The 20,164-nt window shown below is 44.3% G+C and overlaps 1 protein-coding gene across 1 annotated transcript in view; it reads right to left on the bottom strand.

Moving 5' to 3' along the window:
* The window catches only part of STAB2 (stabilin 2), a 170,973-nt gene that overhangs the window by 42,087 nt on the left and 108,722 nt on the right, over positions 1-20,164 (bottom strand). Inside the window, exons 36-44 of the mRNA XM_011935100.1 lie at positions 19,874-19,930; positions 18,759-18,854; positions 17,505-17,700; positions 15,956-16,051; positions 13,029-13,074; positions 12,105-12,181; positions 10,771-10,896; positions 8,661-8,734; positions 6,720-6,791 (exon numbers count right to left, since the gene is read on the bottom strand). Of these exons, the coding sequence (XP_011790490.1) occupies positions 6,720-6,791; positions 8,661-8,734; positions 10,771-10,896; positions 12,105-12,181; positions 13,029-13,074; positions 15,956-16,051; positions 17,505-17,700; positions 18,759-18,854; positions 19,874-19,930 (840 nt within the window). The remainder of the gene's footprint in view (positions 1-6,719; positions 6,792-8,660; positions 8,735-10,770; positions 10,897-12,104; positions 12,182-13,028; positions 13,075-15,955; positions 16,052-17,504; positions 17,701-18,758; positions 18,855-19,873; positions 19,931-20,164) is intronic.

Here is a 20,164-nt window from a genome sequence, read left to right as displayed (position 1 = left end):
GGTATGGAAGATGGGCAGAGACCTAAAATACAAACAAAGCAAAGCATGGTTCAAAGCTAACATCCCTGGGAACACTCACTGCAGGGACACTCACCCCATGTTCCTCTACACATGCATCATCTGACCCCATAGGCCCCTTCCTTGCACACCCTTCCCCATGCTTTCTCACACTCATTGCCATTAGCAACTTTCTGACATTCTCACCTCTTCTTAGTAAGCTCTCTTCACCTCTTCCTGCAGAGGTCTCTGTCTCCTGCAAACATTGTCCTTCCTGTGCCTCTCAAGTGAAGCTGTTTTCCTCCACTACCTCCACACTGGTGAGGGATTGAAGTGGCAATGTCCTGGCTGTTCTGGGAGAGTGTCTTTCTTACTGTACATTGTCACTTCCAAAACATTTCCACACCCTCATCCTTTGAACACATAATATCCATAATCCTTCACTAGTTTTTACTCTTTGGTTCTAATGGTGGTGCCTGGATGACTGCCTTTCCCTTCATTCTTGATGTTGCATCCTTCCCAGTGTCAATACCCTTGTCAATGGCCTCTACCACTTCTGCCCACACCCTCTGGCTTTGCAGTCAACATTAAAGTGCACTGACTGCTCCTGAGAGCTCCATTTCAAGCATCCTTCTCTCTTTCTGGCTACCAACTTTTATCATTTCAACTTATCTCTTCTAACAGTGCAGTCTCCAACCTCCTTTGGTCCACAGGGACCTCCCCGCCTTTGAGCTTACTTCTTTCTCCCCAGCATTGCTGCCCACCCACTCAGCCCCCTTGGCCCCCAGCCAGCTGGCAAGGGGGAGCACTGTGAGCCTCCCTGGCTCTTCTCTCCCTCCATCACTATGGCTTGGCAAATCCCTAGCCCTCCTAGGCCCCACTCTAACTTCTCTGGGTCAGCCGGGCTGGCAGTGCATTGCCTGAGAAACTCACAGATACATGCTATCCAGACTCCCTTCAAAGGTATGCACACAGATGCCTGCACTTTTGCAGTACATTTAATTTCCCTCTCTCTAGAGATGATACAGTTTGGCTGTGTTCCCACCCAAATCTCATCTTGAATTATAACTCCCACAATTCCCATGTGTCATGGGAGGAACCTGGTAGGAAGTGGTTGAATTGTGAGGCAGGTCTTTCCTGTGCTCTTCTTGTAATAGTGAATGAGTCTCAGGAGATCTGATGGTTTTAAAAATGGGAGTTTCCCTGCACAAGCTCTCTCGTCTGCCACCATGTGAGACGTGTTTTTCACCTTCCACCATGATTATGAGACCTCCCCAGCCATGAGGAACTGTAAGCCCAATAAACCTTTCTTTTGTAAGTTGTCCAGTCTGGAGTATGTCTTTATCAGCAGCATGAAAATTGACTAATACAGATGACATTCCGTTCCTCACCTTTCTCAGCTCTCAATCACTGTCCTCTCATCTTAGTTGATGAGTCCCACTTGTACCTCATGGAGAAAAGAGACACAGGTAACAAGAACCACCTCATCTCCCCATCCTGAGCTTCACCACTTGGTTGGGTCTGAACTCATGGACTCTGCTTTCCTTATTTAACAAGTGTACTAACAACTAACTAACTAATGAACTGACTCATTAATGGACTCACTAGTTCATCACTGACTAATAGACTGACACTACATCTGCTTCTATCTGAGGCTGATGCCTCCACCTGGGCTCTGGGTCCCACTCCCTCTCACCCCTTCCTGTGTTTTCCTCCTGTAACAATCTACCTCCTCTCCTCTATCAGATCATACTCCCCAGGGCAAAAACATGCCTTCATATTACTCATCTTGAAAAAAGCTAAACTCTCTTTTCTCTTTTCCTTTAAGAGAACCCACTAGGTATAGATGAACAAAGCCTGACCATGAGTCGGCTCTTGCACCTGAGTGTCAGGTACAGATGGGTTCATGTATTAGTTGCTCTAGTTTAACATAGGTTTAAAACTTTCCAGAGTCAAGTGTTATAAACAATGCTTCCTTCAATCCACATCCTTCTCCATTAACTACCCCATTTATTTGCCCAGGAAGATCCTTGCAAATGTTGTCTGTTTCTACTTTCCTTACTTCCAATTTTTTTCTCAACCTACTTCTAGGCTCTTGGTCCCACGTTTACACAAGCCTCCACCCTGATCCAGGTCTTCAAGAACTGAGACCTTGAGAAGGCAGTGGTCAGTTCTCTTCTCTCAACTTAGGTGACATCTCAACATCCTTTGCCTGTACAATAATTCTTCTTGAAACATTTTCTTCTCTTGGCCTCTGTTGGCACTATACTTGATAGGTGGTTTTCCTTCCACATTGTGGGCTTTTTTACTGAGTCTTCTCTGTAGGTACTTCTTCCTCTGCTCAATGGCTTAATATCCAGGGCCCCTCTGCCTGCCCCATCTTTGCCTCTAACTTTCATCTTGTGCTTCAGCCAGTCCCCTCTGTTTAAATACCATCTCTGTGCCAATGACCCCTATATTTGTTCCTCTGTCATGATCTCTCCTTCAGGCTTACATTTCACTGGAAATCTTCACTTGAATGGCTACCAAGCAACTCAAACTCAACAAAAAGACCTGTTGATATTTCACTCAATGCTTCCTCATCTGTAAGCCATCCTTATCTTCATGAGTAGAACCAACATGTCTCAGCAAAAAACCTAGATAGTGTCTTTGATTCCTTTTCCTTGTATTTCCCATATCCAGTTTATCAGCAGGTCTTGTCGGTTATCTCCAAAATGCATCCCTTGTCCAATGACTTATCTCCCTCTCTCTCTCCAAGCTGGTCTCAAATTCCTGAGCTCAAGTGAACTACCTGCCTTAGTGCCCCAAGGTGCTGGGATTATAGGCATGAGCCACCATGCCCACCTGGCTGCAGCGACTTCTTATTACACCCACTGCTACAGCTCTAGTCAAACCACTCTGGTCTTTCCTGGTCTGCTCTATTAAGTCTTTTACATGGTCTTCTTGCTTCTGCTTTTGAACCCCTATCATACACAGTCATTACAGCAGCCAGAATGAGATTTGAGAGCCAAGCCAGACATTGACATTGATCTACATGATCATCCAGTGGCTTCCTAGTCATAACCGGAATAAAATATAAGCTCCACAGCATAGCCTACATGGTGTAAGGTGATCTGGCCCCTCTCACCAGCTCCCTTTTATTCCCTTTACTGCAGTCACACTGGCTGTCTCTTCAGTTCCCAGAACATGCCAAGCTTTTCCTTATTCCAAGACCCCTGACTTGCTCTTCCTTTTGCTTATACATTTTCCCTAAGATTTTCATGTGGCTGCCCACTTCTCAACATTCAGGAATGAGTCACCTCTGCAGAGAGACCTTGTCCGATCACTACAACCCTTCCCATCTCACCCAGTCTCTGTCCCATCAACATGCTTGCCTCCTGCTCTAGTCTAAATGTTTGTGTCCCCCACCTAACCCTCATTGTGATGGCATTAGGAGGTGGGGCCTTTAGAAGGTCATTAGGTCATGAGGGCAAAGCCTTTATAAATGGGATTAATGCCCTTATAAAAGAGAGATCCTTTTGTGGTTCATTAGCTTGATATTGGGTTTTCACACTATTCTATGAGATGTGCCTCCCTCAAAACTTGTTACAACATTGGCATATTACCCTTCTGATGTGAAAAGAGAAGAAACAAGAGACCCAAGGGAACTCAGTTATCCCTTCCACCAATGAGCAAGAAGGCACCATCTATGAACCAGGAAGCTGACCGGCAGCAGACACAGAACTGGCCAGTGCCTTGATCTTGGACTGCCCAGCCTCCAAAATGTGAGAAACACATTTCTGTTGCTTATAAGCTACCCAGTCTCAGGTATCCTCTGTGCTGTTAGAGCAGCACAACTGGACTAAAGTAGTTTGGACTGGGGACTAACTCAGGAAAGACAATGTCTCACAGTCCTCGTTGGTAGGACTTGAGCAGAAATAATTGTTCTTGGGCCAGATTTAGCACCAGGACTATTTTGTTTGTTTAGCCCAGTATTTAAAAGAGCTTTCTGAAATTAATTACCATCATTTAAAAATTGGTACAATTTACATACAAATTCATAAATTTTCATATCTTTTAAAATAGCAGGAGTACTGTCAACACTGGGCTGACACAGTTTAGAGCACCAGTCAGTTGGAGTAGATATTTCCCCATTAGAGCGGCAATATGATTTAGGTCTTCCTATTGATATTATTCCCTGCCTGGCCCCTTATGGCCTATAATTTTACAATCTTGCAATCGAGTTAATTCCTATGGGAATATGCTGCTGAGATACAGTAGCAAAGGACCTTCAGAATCTCCCAGGTCAGCTGTATCAGGAGTCATTTGTCTAAGACAAGGTGGCCATTTTTTACAAAACATGAATGGCCCATGAAAGAATTCCTGTGAAAATTAAGCTGACCACAGTTCTAGTGGTAACAGCTTCATATCTTAGCCCCCATCTTTTCTGTAGCTTCTTTATTATCCTTATAGAACTGTTTCATGTAGAGGACATTGATCTCTTGAGGAACTTGCCAGATCAACACGAGGAGATAATGGGAGCCTCAACTGAAGAAGGGCCTTAATTACAGGGTGTCTGCACTGTTCTCATGTCAACAGCTGGCGGCTCTCAGGTGGGAAGTAATATAAACACGAAAACAAGGTGTTGGGACTGGGCCTTGTAGGAAGAACAAGCACCCCAAGAAATGGTCAAGGGCGCAGGTCTTGAGTAAGACAGAGATAGGCCCAAGTTCTGGCCATGCCACATACTAGGTCTGTGACCTTGGGCAAGGGCCTTCACTCCTCCCAGTCTGGTGGGTTGAAGTGTCCTAAGGACTGGATGCAACTGTGGATGCAACTAATTTAGAAAAAGAGTCTTTACAGATGTAATTAAGGATCTCCAGATAAGATCATCCTAGATTAACCACTTAATGCCACAAGTGTCCTTGCAAGAGGAGGAGAAGACACAGATACAGAAGTGAAGGCCATGTGAAGACAGAGGCAGAGATTAGAGTGATGTGGCCACAGGCCAGGAATGCCTGGAGCCACCAGAAGCCGGAAGAGGCAAGGAAGGACCCTCCCATGGGGCCTTCAGAGGGAGCACATCCTTGCAGGCACCTTAATTTTGGATTTGGTCCTCCAGAACTGTGAGAAAATACATTTCTATTGTTTTCACCCACCCAGTTTATGGCAGTTTGTTATAGCAGTCCTGGGAAAGAGGCACAGCTAGAGTCTCTTTGTCTGTAAAATGGGGTTAATAACAGTTCTTACCTTATATGGCTGTTAGAGAAATTAAATGAAAGAATGATTGGGCACCCCTAAGCACAGTAGCTGACCCCTGGCAAGCAACGGATATAACTGTGACGTTGATGCAGGACTTCAGAGGCCTAGCTGACCACACAAAGTGCTCTGGATGTGACAGGCTGGGTCAGCAGGCTTATCTCACCCCTTTGGAGGTACCAGGCCTGGGACAATTAGGCTCTGAGCAGCAGTAGGTGACTAGCCCAGTTTGAGACTCAGTGATTAATGACTGAGTAAACTCCTACTCAGTTTGCATAACATGGGTCCAGCCTGCAGTCAAGGGTTATAAGAGAATCAGAAGATCCTGCTCCTACCAGGATCAACACGCAAACGGAGACAAGAAGTGTGTCAATAATATCCTACAGACTGGAGGAAGAAAGTCAAAGCCCAGATGTTAGTGGTAAAGGGAACTCCAGGGACATTTACAACCATCCAAGGAAACTGAGGTCCCAAGAAGCAAACCAGCTGAAAACCCTAGAGTCATATGGATCAGGGCTGGGAGGAATCTAAATGGCTGCCTGGGTTGATAACCCATCTGTTGCTTTATTCCTATAGTTAAATACCTTGAGTTATAATAAGCTCATTACTTCTCAAAACTCTCTACCTCTGGACAGTTCTAACTAAAGAACTGAGTTGAGTTTAAAGACATCTGTTTTCTTCTAATGTCCATCCGCTGGTCCTAGTCCTACTGCTTGGACTTACACAGAACAAGAACAACCCTTTTGTTATGTGGCAATCCTTGAAATGTTGATGGCAGCCTCCACCCCACATCCCAACTCCTCTTTAGAGAGAGAGAACTGGGAGAATTAATGATGTGTGCATGGACATAGGAGACACAGTGCTTCTACCCCCATGTGAACCCCTGCTCAATGCAAGGCATCTAGAACTGGATCCTCTGTTCTACGGTACCGTTAACATGTAGAATGGGGGTGGTAGGGGCCATGGAGGGTAGTTGTGGGGCGAGAGAATCTTCATCTTCCTTAGCCTGTCCTCTAGGCCTCTGTGATGACAGAACTAGCTTTTGGAATGCTACACTATATTGTTGACTCAGAGTGCACTCACTGTGGATTCCTACGTGTAAGTCTAGGAGAAGAAGGAGTGGAAAGTTGCTGTAAGGTTTACCTAAGAGGGCTTCCTGGAGGAGGTGAGAGACGTGCTTGGTGGAAAGGGGGAAAGGGATCTTTTTTGTAAGAGTTGGCAATATGGATGGGGGATGAGCAAGTGGGTAGACTTAGCTCAATGTGCTGCAGCCAACGGGGCAGGCTAGGGGTAGCAGACGGTGCCTTCTCTCCTTTCTCCCCAACATTACAATGGAATGTGCCAGAGAAATGAGCCTCATGGTCAACACACAGCTCTGAGGCCTCCAGAGGAATATTTTCTCAACCCTGCATTCCCTAGAAGTGGGGTGGCAGGCACCCCGGGCTCTGAGGCTTGAAGGACATCCACCATAGAGCCATACTCACAGTTAAGCAGATGTTGATGAGCGTGCAGACCTTTCCGTCTCCAGTGTATGCTGGCAAACAGTTACAGGCAGCCTGTCCAGGAGCAGAAGCACATGGGGTCATTTTGCAGATGGGTTCTGTACTGGCCGCATGAGCTGGCTCTCAGACCCGAACTCCATCATGGTCACGGTAACGTTAGGAGAGTCTGTATTTGATGTCGGTAATATCTATTTTATAATAATTGTCACCTTATATTTAATATTTTAGCACTTGACACACTTCACCTGAGCCCTGGGATCTCATGCACATCCTATCTTTGTTGCTAAAATACCTTTTTTTCTTTTTAATGTTCTCACCCCATTTGATCCCTTGCCTTCAGGTATTCACTTCTTTTCTTTGATTGGTGAAGGTCAGTTGAAAGAAAGCCAAACTATATCCCACTCTCATTCATACTCATATCTTGCTCATCTGCACCCATGCTGAGCTGAAAGGTACCAGTGCTAGGAGACACTACGGAGAAGTCTTTACAGCCCACTGAGGTGTGCATGTGGAGACAATCTACCAAACCCATTGGTTGGCCCAGGAAGTTGGGTGGAAGCTTCAAGTTGAGGGAGGGGACACTGTCTGAAGAAGCTGGGGACAGGGCCCCATGTTCCGTGTTCACTGGGCTGAAGCCCAGCCCACACTCTATTCACCGATGTCCCCAAAGGAAGGGACACCTGCTTCCACTGTGCTCTCCCAAGGGGCAGCTTTTCTAATTCACACAAGGGCCTCCTATGTAGCAGCAAGGACCCTGGGATGATGTCTGTTTCTGAGAACTTTAACTCATCAGGGGTGTCAGCCAGGGCTACATGGGCAGGTTTTCCCTGTTCCTCTTCCTTGTTCCTCTTCCTCTTTCTTCACAGTGGGCCCCAATATCAGCTCAAACCTTTTCCAAGACATCACCGGCTGTCCCTCCTCAGCCAAGGTCTTGTTCTCAGAGTTCAATTCCACATCCTCCTTTACTGCCTCCTAGGACTGGATGGGCACCCTTAGAGGTCCCAAGCACCAAAAAGTTTATAGATTGTCTCCTATCTCACATGCAGTTTGAAATAGAAACTACCAATCCTCAAAAGATGTCTAAGAAAGCTCAGCATTGACAGCTCCGATTTCCTCCATGACTAAATGTGTTCACTCACATGCACATGTGTGCTCACACAGTTCAAGACAATTTTTCTTTCTTATTTTTGGGTACTTTAGGTACTTGCTTGATCCGCCCGTTGAGAGACCTGGCACTGAGGTCTCCAGATGGCTCAACGAGGTCAATAGAACATTCACTGGTGACTTCACTTTGTCATCCAGTTTTGGATATATGTGATTTCCTGCCTGGCCATTTTGTCTGTTCACCATGTGGCAGAGACTAAGGAAGGCAGAACTTGGGTCTCCAGGCCTCCAGCTTCCCTGCCTGTGTCTTTCCACCCCATGACCCACCCCCATTCTCTGATGCGGGCACTCTCATTTTCCCCACCTCCCCCAGCCTGCTCTCCAGACAGATGCTGCAAGCTCCCTATACTCAGGGCCATGTGACTGCTAGAGCGCCCACAGTATTATCTTCGCCGTGGCACGTATGCTTCAGAGCCTTACGCCAAAGATAAAGCGTGGGATTCTGGGCATCAGTATGCTGAAAGAAAGGGGAGTATTTTGGGGGGCTGTCTAGATGCTTCTGGAATCACATGGTATTTGCAGATACCTACTTCTCCTCACACTAGGGAAGCCCCTTGTCCTGGTACCCTTGGTTTTCCCCCATTTCACCTCATTCCCAAAGAAGGGCCTCTTGATTCTTTCAGAATTTCCCCTAAAGTATTCATTTTTGGCTGCAGCTCATCAGAGGTCCGTTCTCAGCCTTTTTCTCTCAGGTCTGTGTCTAAAGGCCTAGGAGTTTCCTTCTAGGAAACGTAAGGGCCTGCGAGAGGTGGCACTCACCTGGTTGGGTCCTGTCTGTGTGCACTCTGCGTTCTTGTCACAGCCACCATGGTTCTCCAAACATGGGTTGATTTCTTTAAAACAAAAAGCCAACATCTGGTCTGGAAATCAAGTCTGGTTTCCAAGTGAAGCCAGCTTGAGGGATGAGCTAAGATGGCTGACTGAGGGGAGTGGGTGTCAAAGCATGATTCAGTTTTCTGGAAATTCTGAGACAGAAATAACTGAACTAGGAGGGTACTGGATATGGTTTCTTAAGACTGACTATTCTGGGATAGGCCAGTTCCAGCAGAGGTATTGTCTACTGGCTTAAATTAGTCCATGGAATAAATCTGAGCATTTGTAGCAAAGTACTTGAAACCACAGAATCTTGGAGTCTAATCTAAGAGTGCTATGAATGAAGAGACTTAGGAATTAAAAACAATCATTTGCAACTGTCACAATATAGAATGGTTCAGGGAAGACTCATCAAAAGATGCTAAACTTAGGAGCATATTTTGATGGGGAACAACATATCTGCTTGGTGTTAAAGTGTCTCTCCTCTGACTGCTTATTAGTAGCAAAGGAGAAAAAAATAGCTGTACAATGGAGATATCACAGCACCTTCACTGAGTGATCAAAATTAACATCACACACAAAGGGCATAAGGAGAGCTCAAGGCTTCCTGAGACAGATGCAATATCACTTGTGTGACATTTGGGGCCCTTGAATGTATAACCTGAATCTAAGAATGAAAAATGCCAGGCAAACCCCAAATAAAGGACATGCTACTAAAAAAAAATTGGGGAGGTGGAGGATATTATTCCCATGTGTTAATTCATAAGACACAAAGCAAAGCTGAGGAACTCTCCCAGATTAAAGGGGACTCAAAAGACATGACAATGAAATACAATATCCAGCCCTAGACTTGATCCCGCACTGGAGGAAAAAATGTCAAAAAGGACATTATTGGAACAACTGACAAAATTAGAATATGAATGGTAATTAGACGAAAGTATTACATCAATAATAAATTTACTGAAGTTGATAACTGTGCTATGGTTATGTAAGAGGCTATCCTTATTCTTAGGAAATACACACTTAAGTATTTAGGAAGAAAGGGAATACAATACACACAGATTACTCTCAAATGACTTAAAAATGTATATATACATATACAAAGACAGCAAATGATAAACAGGGCTAAATGGTTTTTTTTCTTTTTTTGGAAATGGAGTCTCACTCCGTCACCCAGGCTGGAGTGCAGTGGCACAATCTCGGCTCACTGCAACTTCTGCCTCCTGGGTACAAGCGATTCTCCTGCCTCAGCCTCCCAGGTGCCACCACACCTGGCTAATTTTGTATATTCAGTAGAGATGTGATTTCACCATGTTGGCCAGGATTGTCTTGAACTCCTGACCTCATGATCCGCCTACCTTGGCCTCCCAAAGTGCTGGGATTACAGGCGTGAGCTACCGCGCCCAGCCAGGGCTAAATGTTAATAAGTGAATGTGGGTAAAGAACAAGTGGGTCCTTTTTGTGCTATTTTTGTAACTCTTCCATGTTAATCTTTTTCCAATTAAACAGTTAAATTCAGATAACTTATCACGGTATACCTTTATAGTAGAACAGTGTGTGGATATTTAAATAAAGTTAGAGGTATACTTGCTTTCAGGGAGAGTTACTTTGATATATTGCGAAGCATGGTAAATGCTGTGTATCTTGAGATACCATTTTTGTTAAACAAATACATGTAGGCATAGCAAAACGGGGTAATGACAATACTAAGAGCACTATCTTCAGAGTATTTTCTCCAGCACGTGTGCTTTCTTTTTCTACAGTGAGCATGTGCTACTTGTATAAAAAGGAACTAATAAAAGTTTAAACGTTCTGTCATCGCCATGATGTTTAATTGGAAGATGTATCTCCTTTTACCCTTCCAAAGTAATTTTTGGACATTACCTGCCTTCATACCCTGTGGTCACTTTTCCATGCCCTTACACTTTCCTGCCCTGGCAAACAGAATAATGACCTCAGTTTTGTGTCCCGACAATCAGGGCACACACGCTGTAATCATTCAATAGGGCTCGGACTCTTACACTGTTTCGCTGGTGGAAGAGGGAAGGGCACCTACCCAGGCACACAATGCCATCACCCGTGTAGCCTGCTTTGCACATGCACACTCGCCTTCCCGGGGTGGTTCTCTTACAGTCAGCCTTGGCAGAGCAACCTCCATTGCTGATTTCACAGGCATTGATTGCTATAGAAAATGACACAGAGCAGAAGGGGAAGGGGAGGGGGAAGAGGAAAAGCCATTGATGTATTTTTCCTTAAGTCATTGAGAAATGGAAGATACTGCAAAACTACTTGAGCAGGCACTGGATTAAATATGGCCAATTCCCAAAAGCAGCAAGAAAAACATTCATGATTTGCCCTTTCTAGCTGTTTTTACTAGCATTCTGTATGCGTCTTACTGCAGGGCACACCTGGGGACCAAGTTGAGGCTACTTGGCCCTCTGGGAGAATCCCAGGGTAAGATGGTCTAGAAAGTGGATTGGCGTGATCATTGTCCAGCGCTGCCACAATCTGGACCAAAGCCTGCCAGGACACAGTGCTCGAGAGAAAAATGACCTTAAGATTTTCCATTTTTTTTTTCTAGCACCAGGCACCATAAGGATATTAGCTTACTCAATTTATTGAGTGCTATGTGCTGGGTCTGTTCTGAGCACTTCACAGGTATTAATTCAGGTTACTGTCCAACTCAGTGACTGAGGTCTTATTATCCCCAACTTGCACATAAAAATAATAATGCAAAGAGCAGTCAAGAAACTTTCCCAAGGTAACGTAAGTGATAAGTAGACTCAAACCTGGGGAGTCTAAGTTGAGCTGAGTTTTCAACAGTTGCATTATTCTTCCATTGAATACAGAGAGCTCACTTAACCTCAAAACCACTCTGCAAGAGAGGTAGTTTTAAGTTTACTTTACAAATGACCTATCCAAGGCCACTTGGGTAGTTGGAGGAAGAATCAGGGCTCAAATTCTTTTTTAGTCTGCTCTAGACCCTCGATGCCCCAGCCGTACCCTAGGCCAATCAAATCAGTGAGTTAGATTTCTTTTAATGGACACATAATTGGACATATTTCTGGGGTATATAGTAATGCTGTGATGCATATAATGTATAGATCAGGGTAATGAGCATATCCATCATCTGAAACATTGATCATTTCTTTATGTGGGTTCTCAACTCAAATCACTGGTTTTTAAAGCTTCCCAGGTGATCCCAGTTGTGGTCAAGGCTGTGAACATTTGGTTTCCTGTCCCCAGGCACAATCAACTGCCCTATTATGTGCGATTCACCATCAGTGGTTGGCACCAGCTGCGGAGGCCCATTCAGACTGCAGGAACAAGAATCTCTCAATAGCCCATGCAAGCCTTGCCAGCCCCCAGCAAATTCCTTCCTTTGCTTGCCTGTGCAGATGGTCCCGTTTCCTTGGAATCCCGCTGCACACTTGCATGAAGCTGTACCATCTGAGTTGGGAAGGCAGCTGCAACAAGGGCAAATGGGGTTTGCAGAAGAAGACTCCACCTCCCACCACGTGACTCACAATGCCCTTCACCCCCAGTATCTGGTGCCTGCCCCCATGAGACACTCAGAGGTCCTAAGGCTTGGGGAAAAGAGTCTAATTCTGGCATGACCCCACCACAGGCAGCTAAAACTGTACTCATTTATCAGACAAACTATAGCATGCATAGATATAGGCATCAGTTCAGGAATAAGATGGGTAGCTGCCAAGCTTTAGAGAGCCACTGATATGCTAGGAGCCATGTTTCGTGTATTATTTTGTGTCATCTACTCACTATCCAATAGCCCTAGCAAGTCGGTATTATTATTCCCATTTACATATGAAGAATCGGAGGCTTTGGAGAAATTCAACATTGGACTCAATGTCATGCAGTAGCGCAAATGGCAGAGGCTGACTTTGAATTCACGTCTAAATCCACTACTAGGTACTTAACTCATTAAGCCTCTCTGGAAGTTAGGATTATGAAGTTATGCCTTGCTGTGGGTCAGGAACAAGGTTTATGGAAACTGAGGCCCACTGGGTTGCCTCGTCCTCCAAGAAAGAGTCCTGGTGGCTTGGACTGGGGTAGCAGTGGGCATTTTCGTCCATGTGCCAGGTAAGTCAGATGGCAGTTTGTTGGAAAGCCTGGATCTGGCTATTTGATAGTGGCCTCATCAGAGATAGTTTTAGTTTCATACTTAAATTTATCCTAAGCCCTCAGAAATGGTGTCAGGAAACAAATCCCGAGGATAGAGACTAGGGTAGACCACATTGGGAAAAAAAAAAATCCCCTTTGCATTGTCCCCAGAGGCAGCCCGGGGCTACCTACTTGGCGCTGGTATGGCACGTCCCATTGCAGTTGTCTTCTGTGGTCACTGAAAAAGAGAACAGTTGCTGTCTCAGCCCTCTTACTAAATCTCACCTGAGGATTTTTCGTATTTTGTGCTCAGAAAAGCTACTTCTTTGGAAGTAAGTGATATGTATCATGTGAGCGATATAAAACTATGAGACCATGCCAATCCTTTTTTATACTGGCTGCCACGAAGCTCAAAGCCAGAAGGTCAAATACATTGATAGTGTCTTGTTTGCCAGGCCCTGTGTTGGCAGTGAAAATGCAAGGGTGAATAAAACACAGAATTCTCCCTGGAATGTGACCATGTGCTCTTATGGTCTGGGTGTTGATGTGTATCTCTCTTCTGGGTTTTGATTTTCTTTTATTTGTATTTCCTATGCTATTCTTTCTAGTTTATTCCTAATTTTATTCTCATTTTTCATCATTTTATTATGGAGTGCTATAAACAAGCAAAACTATATAAAATTTTTTCTTGCATGTGCAGAAAATCACAGGGTTTTGCACACAGCAGATACACAATATTATCTGTTGAATATGTAAATTCCCTGGACACAGCATAGGTTATTGCTCTTGGATGCCTACCTATTTCTTGACCGGACAAGATCCAGAAAGAAATCATTAGAGATGAGGGAAGAATACTCTTGGATAGGATGCTCATGTTAAGAGCTTTTGGGATAGAAACCTTACCAGTCCTGGCCAAGTCATATAGGAGGTCCTGAAACAGAGGCCTGCAAAAGTGGTGTCAGAGGGAATTCAGACTCAAATGGGCCGGAATGGGAGCAATTTATGCCTGTGTCTTATTCCTTGAGCCTAAACAATCCCTTTCTATTCTCTAGCTGTTGGCATTTCAATCATGTTTTACATTCTCCTCTCTGGAACCTGCTCTAAACATTTGAGCCAACATCAATTAGTTGGTAGTAGCTTCATGGTGTGCTACTTTGAGAAGGGTTGGATGCCCCTGGCTGGTCACAGAGGGAGGGAGTGCCATGATTGATTAGTGACGTCTGCTATGGTCTTAGGAGGAGTCTGCACACAAAGGAGTTGTCTTCCTTGTTATAGTCTACAGGCTCTTTGTTTTGTACTCCATACCACAATTTTTCCTTTTACTAAACATTTATTTCCCTTTCTAGACTGGAAACTTCCTGTGTACAATGTGCACTGGAGACAGCGATGGGAGATAAGTCTGGAAAACTGGGTGAGTGTTCATTGGTGAATAGCCTGTGTGGTCCATCCTGCTAAGGAGTTAGGACTTTCTTCTATTGGCAATGAAGAACCACAGCAAGTTGTCAAGTCCTGGGGAGGAGTTGGGGTGAAAACCACGATCTATGTTTTGGAAAGTTCTATCTGGTAGTACTGTGGAGTACGGAGTGGAGGAAGATAGGAGAGGAAACAAAGAGACCACAAGGCTACTGGTGAGAGGGGAGCAGGAGGAAGAGATGGATTGAGATGTGGAGACATGGAATATGTTAGGTATGTTAGTGAGGGACAGAGAGGTACAGAAGCTGAGTAGGGAGGTTCCTAGATTGTGTGACCAGGTGCATGAGTGGTGAGGTCTTTCTTCAGAGTAGAGAAAGAAGAGGAGAGAGCCTATCGTATTTATTCTGGGGATTCACCTAAAATGTCCTATTGTTTATGTGACCCCGTTGCTTCCTGCTTCCCTCTCCCAGGCTCTCAGAAGCCTGGCTCTGTACCCTGACATTTAACACCTGCTCTGGGATATTTCTTTGGCTTGGGATCAGACTTCCCAAGTCAGCTTTTCAATGAACCTTCCTCCCTGACCCCTTATTGCTCACCGTTAAAAGACAACTGCATTCCCTTGATTTTTGCATTGCCTGGAGCTTTGGGCAAAGACGCCCCCTCTGTCAATGCCACATCCATGGAGTTCCCCCTAGGCTGGCAAGCACTTGCGATCTCCTCCTCAGCTCCCATCCCAGAAGAGGGGGAGTCTCTGATACCTGCTTCCAGGGACATTCTCTTTAATCCAAAGTCAGAATGATTTTTCTTAAGCCCAAAATATGATCATATTGCTTCCTTGTTGAAAACTCTTTAATGGCTTCCTGTTGGCTTCAGTGAGAAGTCCAACCTCCTTAGCCTTTCATGGCCTGGCTCCTGCCCACTGCTCCAGCCTTTTCTCATCAACCCTCCTCTTTGCCCTTATAGTCCTCTTATTCTACAATCCTTTGATTCCCTAAATGTGTTGAGCTTTCCCACGTCTTTGTGGTATTCCAGGTGTTTCTTTCTGCATGAAATTCCCTTCTTTAATAGCCCTCACCTGAAGCACATCAAGAACCATCAATGCGACGTGGTGGGGTTGGAGGAAATGGGCCTTCTCAGACACTGTTGGTAGGAGAATAAATTGCTATTTCCTCTGGAGGACAACCTGGCAATAAGTAGCAACACCTTTCCCCAGAGTGCCAACCCCTAACTCAGAAATCTCATCTCTAGGAATTTGACTAAATGAATATGGTTATTGTAGCAGTGTTTGAGAGAGCAGAAAACTGGTTCAAAAAAGGGTAGCATGGTCATACTGGAACATTTTGTGGAGATTACAAATTAATATTTTTCTATTTTAATCACAGGGAAAGATATCTCTATATATCGTGAAGTGGAAAAGTCAGTTAATAGACAGTACGTAGAGTGTGAGTCCCTACATATACATTTATATACCTCGAACAAGGTTGGGAGCCTAATATAAAATATCAGTAATAGTGCTTTCCTGCCTTGGGGGTATCAGTGACTTTCTTTTCTTTTCTCCGCTTTTATAATTTTTTTGCTGCAAGAAAGAATTATGGTTATTGCCAGAAGAAGTAATAAAGGTGTCATTTCTCTTTTAGAAAGAAGAATGTAGCTGCTGAGAAGCAAAGCTTAGAGCAGATGATAAAGACTGAAGGCCTCACTCTTACCATTCTCACAATGCACTCCTCGCCAGCCGACATCACAGTCACAGGAGCCATCTCCCAAGGGCCCTTGGTTGCACCTCCCATGGACACAAGAACATGCTAAGTGGAAAAACACCTGCAAATCATCAGATTCTAACCCGTGTTCAAGAACTCATTTTGTCAGTTACTAGGTTTGCTTTATCGCTCTTAATTCTTCAACCTACTTCTAGGAATCGGTCTTTAATGGGGGTCTTGATTCACAAGAAGGGCAGGGGTGCAGGAGACAGAATCTAGCAAGTTAACAGGTGAATTAGCTCTAGCTTTAACGAAGTGGCTCAGACCGCAGTTTTGAGACAGTGTAGCACTGAAGATCTATGACCCAAGCAGTGTGAGAGTGTCCTCAGTCAAGGTTACCAGAGGATCCAGGGTTCTGCAGGGCTCCTTTGGATGGAACCATGTTTGCCCCCTAAGAATGGACTTTAGGAGGAAGCCCATTTGACACTGGGTTTGTATAAGCCTGGTGTGGCACTCTTTTCCTCAGTTACACAGATGAGTCTCTTTGAGAACTGGATGAAAGCTATAGATGCCTGCCCCAGAAAAATGTATTCAGCTTTGGCAGTTTGCTGAACCCCATGAGGGTCATCTACAAATCCCATTTGAGGAACTCATGCGCAAATGCAAGCAGATAATTACTCCAAATAACATAGGAAAAAATCAACACTGTAATTCAAAGTAAATATTATAAGGCCCAATTATAATGATTCAATTGTACATTAGTTTTCTCTGGCTTAGACCAGCTGAGGAGAAAACAGTGATAGCCAATTTAAATGTATGGTTTTTAATACCAGGTAGAATAATTAATTGTTAGGAAACCCATCCTCCTGAGTCAACCCTCTCACAGCTATGCGTTCCTGGACACAAGGAAATCTGGATGTGAGAATACAGATGACTTGGCTCAAACAGATAACCATTTTTGCAAAAACTATTTAAGGCATGTGTCTTGCTGCTGGTGAAACAATAGAGTGATCCTCAGGTAAAGAACAGCATGATCTAAAAGCAAGCTTTGGAGTCCAGAAAGGTGTACATTCAATTCTCAGTTCTGCATCTCATCAGGTGTAGCCTTGGGGGAAGTCATTCAACCTCTTTGCCTTAATACCCTCATCTGTAAAATGGGCATAGCAATACTCAAGTACCTAAGGTTCCTGTGTGGATTAAATGAATAACATGTGCAAATCTGTTTTTCAAACTATCAAGCAATGTCCACAATGGAAAGTCTAGCTGTGATGATTAGTGTGCATAGGCAAATATAAAAACACATTTGGGCTGGAATGTCAATGAGTAAATTGGAAGTGAGTTGGCAGGTCCACGTTAGTGACTGAAAATGTTTGGGAACACTGCAAATGCACATGACAATACAGATGCTCTTATAATTCACAGTGATAGTAGCAGGTAGGATTCCAGCCCACCTGGGGAGACAGGCCAGTTAGAGAGCATGTGTGGGATCACTCTTTCCCCGCACATTCCTGGTTGGTTTCGGCAGCCCCGGAGCCTGTGTAGAGGGGAGGGTGCTCACCTTGGTCACAGTGGATGCCGTACTTGCCCTCGGTGCAGGTCTCGCAGGCTGTGCCACTGAAGCCCTCCCCACACTCACACACACCCGGGCCGTTCACTCCATCCAAACAGATGCCATTACCAAAGCAGACGTTCTGGACATTCCTTGGGCAGGGCTGGCACTGGGGACCAAAGAAGCCGGCACAGCATTCTCTTGTCTGAAACAGAAGGACAAAGCCTGACGATGCACTTCTATCCTCTGGTTTTGTCCAGCCTGAGTGTAGAAATCCTGCCGTGGGGGACCTAATGTGCACCTGTTTCTTTGACCTCACATGGACTGGGTGAGGGATGGGGGCAGGACCCTCTGGGGACTGAGTGAGGCTTGGCAATTTCTAGGGGTGCTAGGAACAGGACAAAGGCTCCACCGAGGAGGTAGGAAAGAGGGAAAGGAAAAAGGCATGTCAGAGAAGAGGATGAAGAAAAATGAGAGAGGAGGGGCAGCAGAAGAAACGAAAGAATAATGCCTGTGATGCTGAAGAGTGGGAGGACCAGGGGCCTTCTCCAACCCAGACCTGGGCCTCTTCACATCGATGTTATTTCATCTACTACTGAAGGTCAGGAGGCCTCTGCAGGTGAGGCTTTTGGTATTTTACAAACCAATCTTTTGCAGTTCAGGGAAGCCCTGTAGGATGTCTGTTTGGGTTTTCCTTGCCTTTATTCTTGAGTGCATTAATACGCAAAATCTCCCCCACCCCTATGCTCTGCAGCCTAAGGGCCAGATCACCCCACCTCTGCCCAGCTAGGCAGAGGTTACGTCTAGTTCTCTGGGAAAGGAGCAGGACAGGAAGTTATCATGACTTCTCCTGCAAATTCCAAAGGCACCCCTAGAGGTACTTAGCCTTGGGGTCCTGTTTTCTAAATGACCATGTGCACCTTATCTTCACTTTGTGAGTGGACACTTTCTCCGTCTCTTTTGCTTACAAGCATGCTCACAGAGCTACCCTGTTGTGAGAAGGTGGTGGTCCCATTAGCCTCTCGGACTCTGTTTTTTTCACCATGCAACTGAATATGGCAGCTTTTACCCATTTTCTGGATTACAGGGCTGTTCTGAGCTTTACTGCTATCACTGCTACATTGAATGACAATGATAATGCAGGTAACAAGGAAGAAGAGATGACAGAAAGTGTACATGCACAGGGATTTTGAAAAGGATACCATATGATGGATTTTCCCAATGGTGCTGCAGTAGTTAGGATGATTCAATTATTGTACTCACAATGACAGTTCTCACACATTTTAGCTGGCACCCAATAAACAGGGTTCGTCTTCCCATGAAATAGGTGGTATAGATGCATCTCCTCTTCTCATTACTCTGTGAAATATTAGTGACTATGTCAGCTCCTAAGTTAGGAAAAAGTCTTCCAATCTCTGAAAGCAAGTAGTTGGGTGATGCACTGCTGTCTCTCTGACTATAGTGTCATGGGAAGGGAAGGTGGTGGCTTGTTGGTACTGCTTCTTAAGCAAGAAAACACAAAAACACAAGGTTGGTTGCTGGAATGCCAGGTGGCAAAATCCAATAATTATACTTTAAAGTAGTACTCCATGAAAAGAACATCTCTTTAGCATACCAACTCAAGTTTTCAAGAATTGTAGAGTAAACCAGGTAAAAATGTCCTTCCAGCACTGTACATTGATTAAACTGAACTTTGGTTTCAATTGGTTTATATTCCGCTTTGGCCCAGGAAAGGATTACGGCTGTGTACAAAGATTATAATATACAATATTAAACCTCAAATGAGAACATCTGTATGGTTTATAGATTATTAAAATTCATTGTAAATTTATTAAAAATTTATTATATATTTCGTAAAAACTATTATGCTGTTGAAGGTACATGAGTATTCTTTGTAATGTAATCAGAAGTATCTTTTACAATAAATAGCAACAAGAAACATGGATTGTCTACTTCCCCAATATCTGCCATCTGTTTCTTTGAGGAAGTTAGTTGCAACTTCGACTATAAAAGGAAATCAGGCAGGTGGAATATATCCAGGCTGGATATAGTTTTGGATATGGAATCTCTCCTTCTCTAATAAGATTTCTTGCTGCTGTCCTCAACTGGCTACTGGGATATGAAAGATGTAGAACATAAAAAATGTCTTTCTGTCCTGTTGATTCATAAGAACCCATTTATGTTTATTACATTTTGCCTTGGTCCAAAAAAAATATGTAGGATTTTACAAAGATGCATATAATATAATGAGGTAAAATGTAATTCAAATTAAGTGAAGGAATGAGGGAAGTGCAAAATCACATAATCTTGAGGTTCATTTTCTAACTGGGACTCCCCGGATCTGGAAACTATTTTATCAAAATGGACAAAATACTTACTAGAGGTTTAGTTCCGAATGGGCAGATCAGCTCTGAGGAGCATGTCCTACATTTTCCCTTGGTAAAACACAAAAGCAATCAATGTAATTAACTTTAGTGCAAAATGAAGCTGCATGCCCAGAACTAGGAACGGAAGGTTTGTGAATTAAAAATCAAGGAAGGTTATCTGGTCAACCTCTTTAAGGTTCTTTGAGACACACACTTCAATTCCTTTGGGTCTTGCACATTTGCATCCGTTTTCTCCACAATCCTCTTCTGACTCTGCTAACTCTTTAAAGTGTGATCTTATCT

The sequence above is a fragment of the Colobus angolensis genome, unplaced genomic scaffold (assembly GCF_000951035.1).
Source record: "Colobus angolensis palliatus isolate OR3802 unplaced genomic scaffold, Cang.pa_1.0 Scaffold10, whole genome shotgun sequence".
NCBI lineage: Eukaryota > Metazoa > Chordata > Mammalia > Primates > Cercopithecidae > Colobus > Colobus angolensis.
The sequence above is the reverse complement of the archived record's forward strand: the minus strand, read 5'-3'. Positions and strand labels throughout refer to the sequence as shown.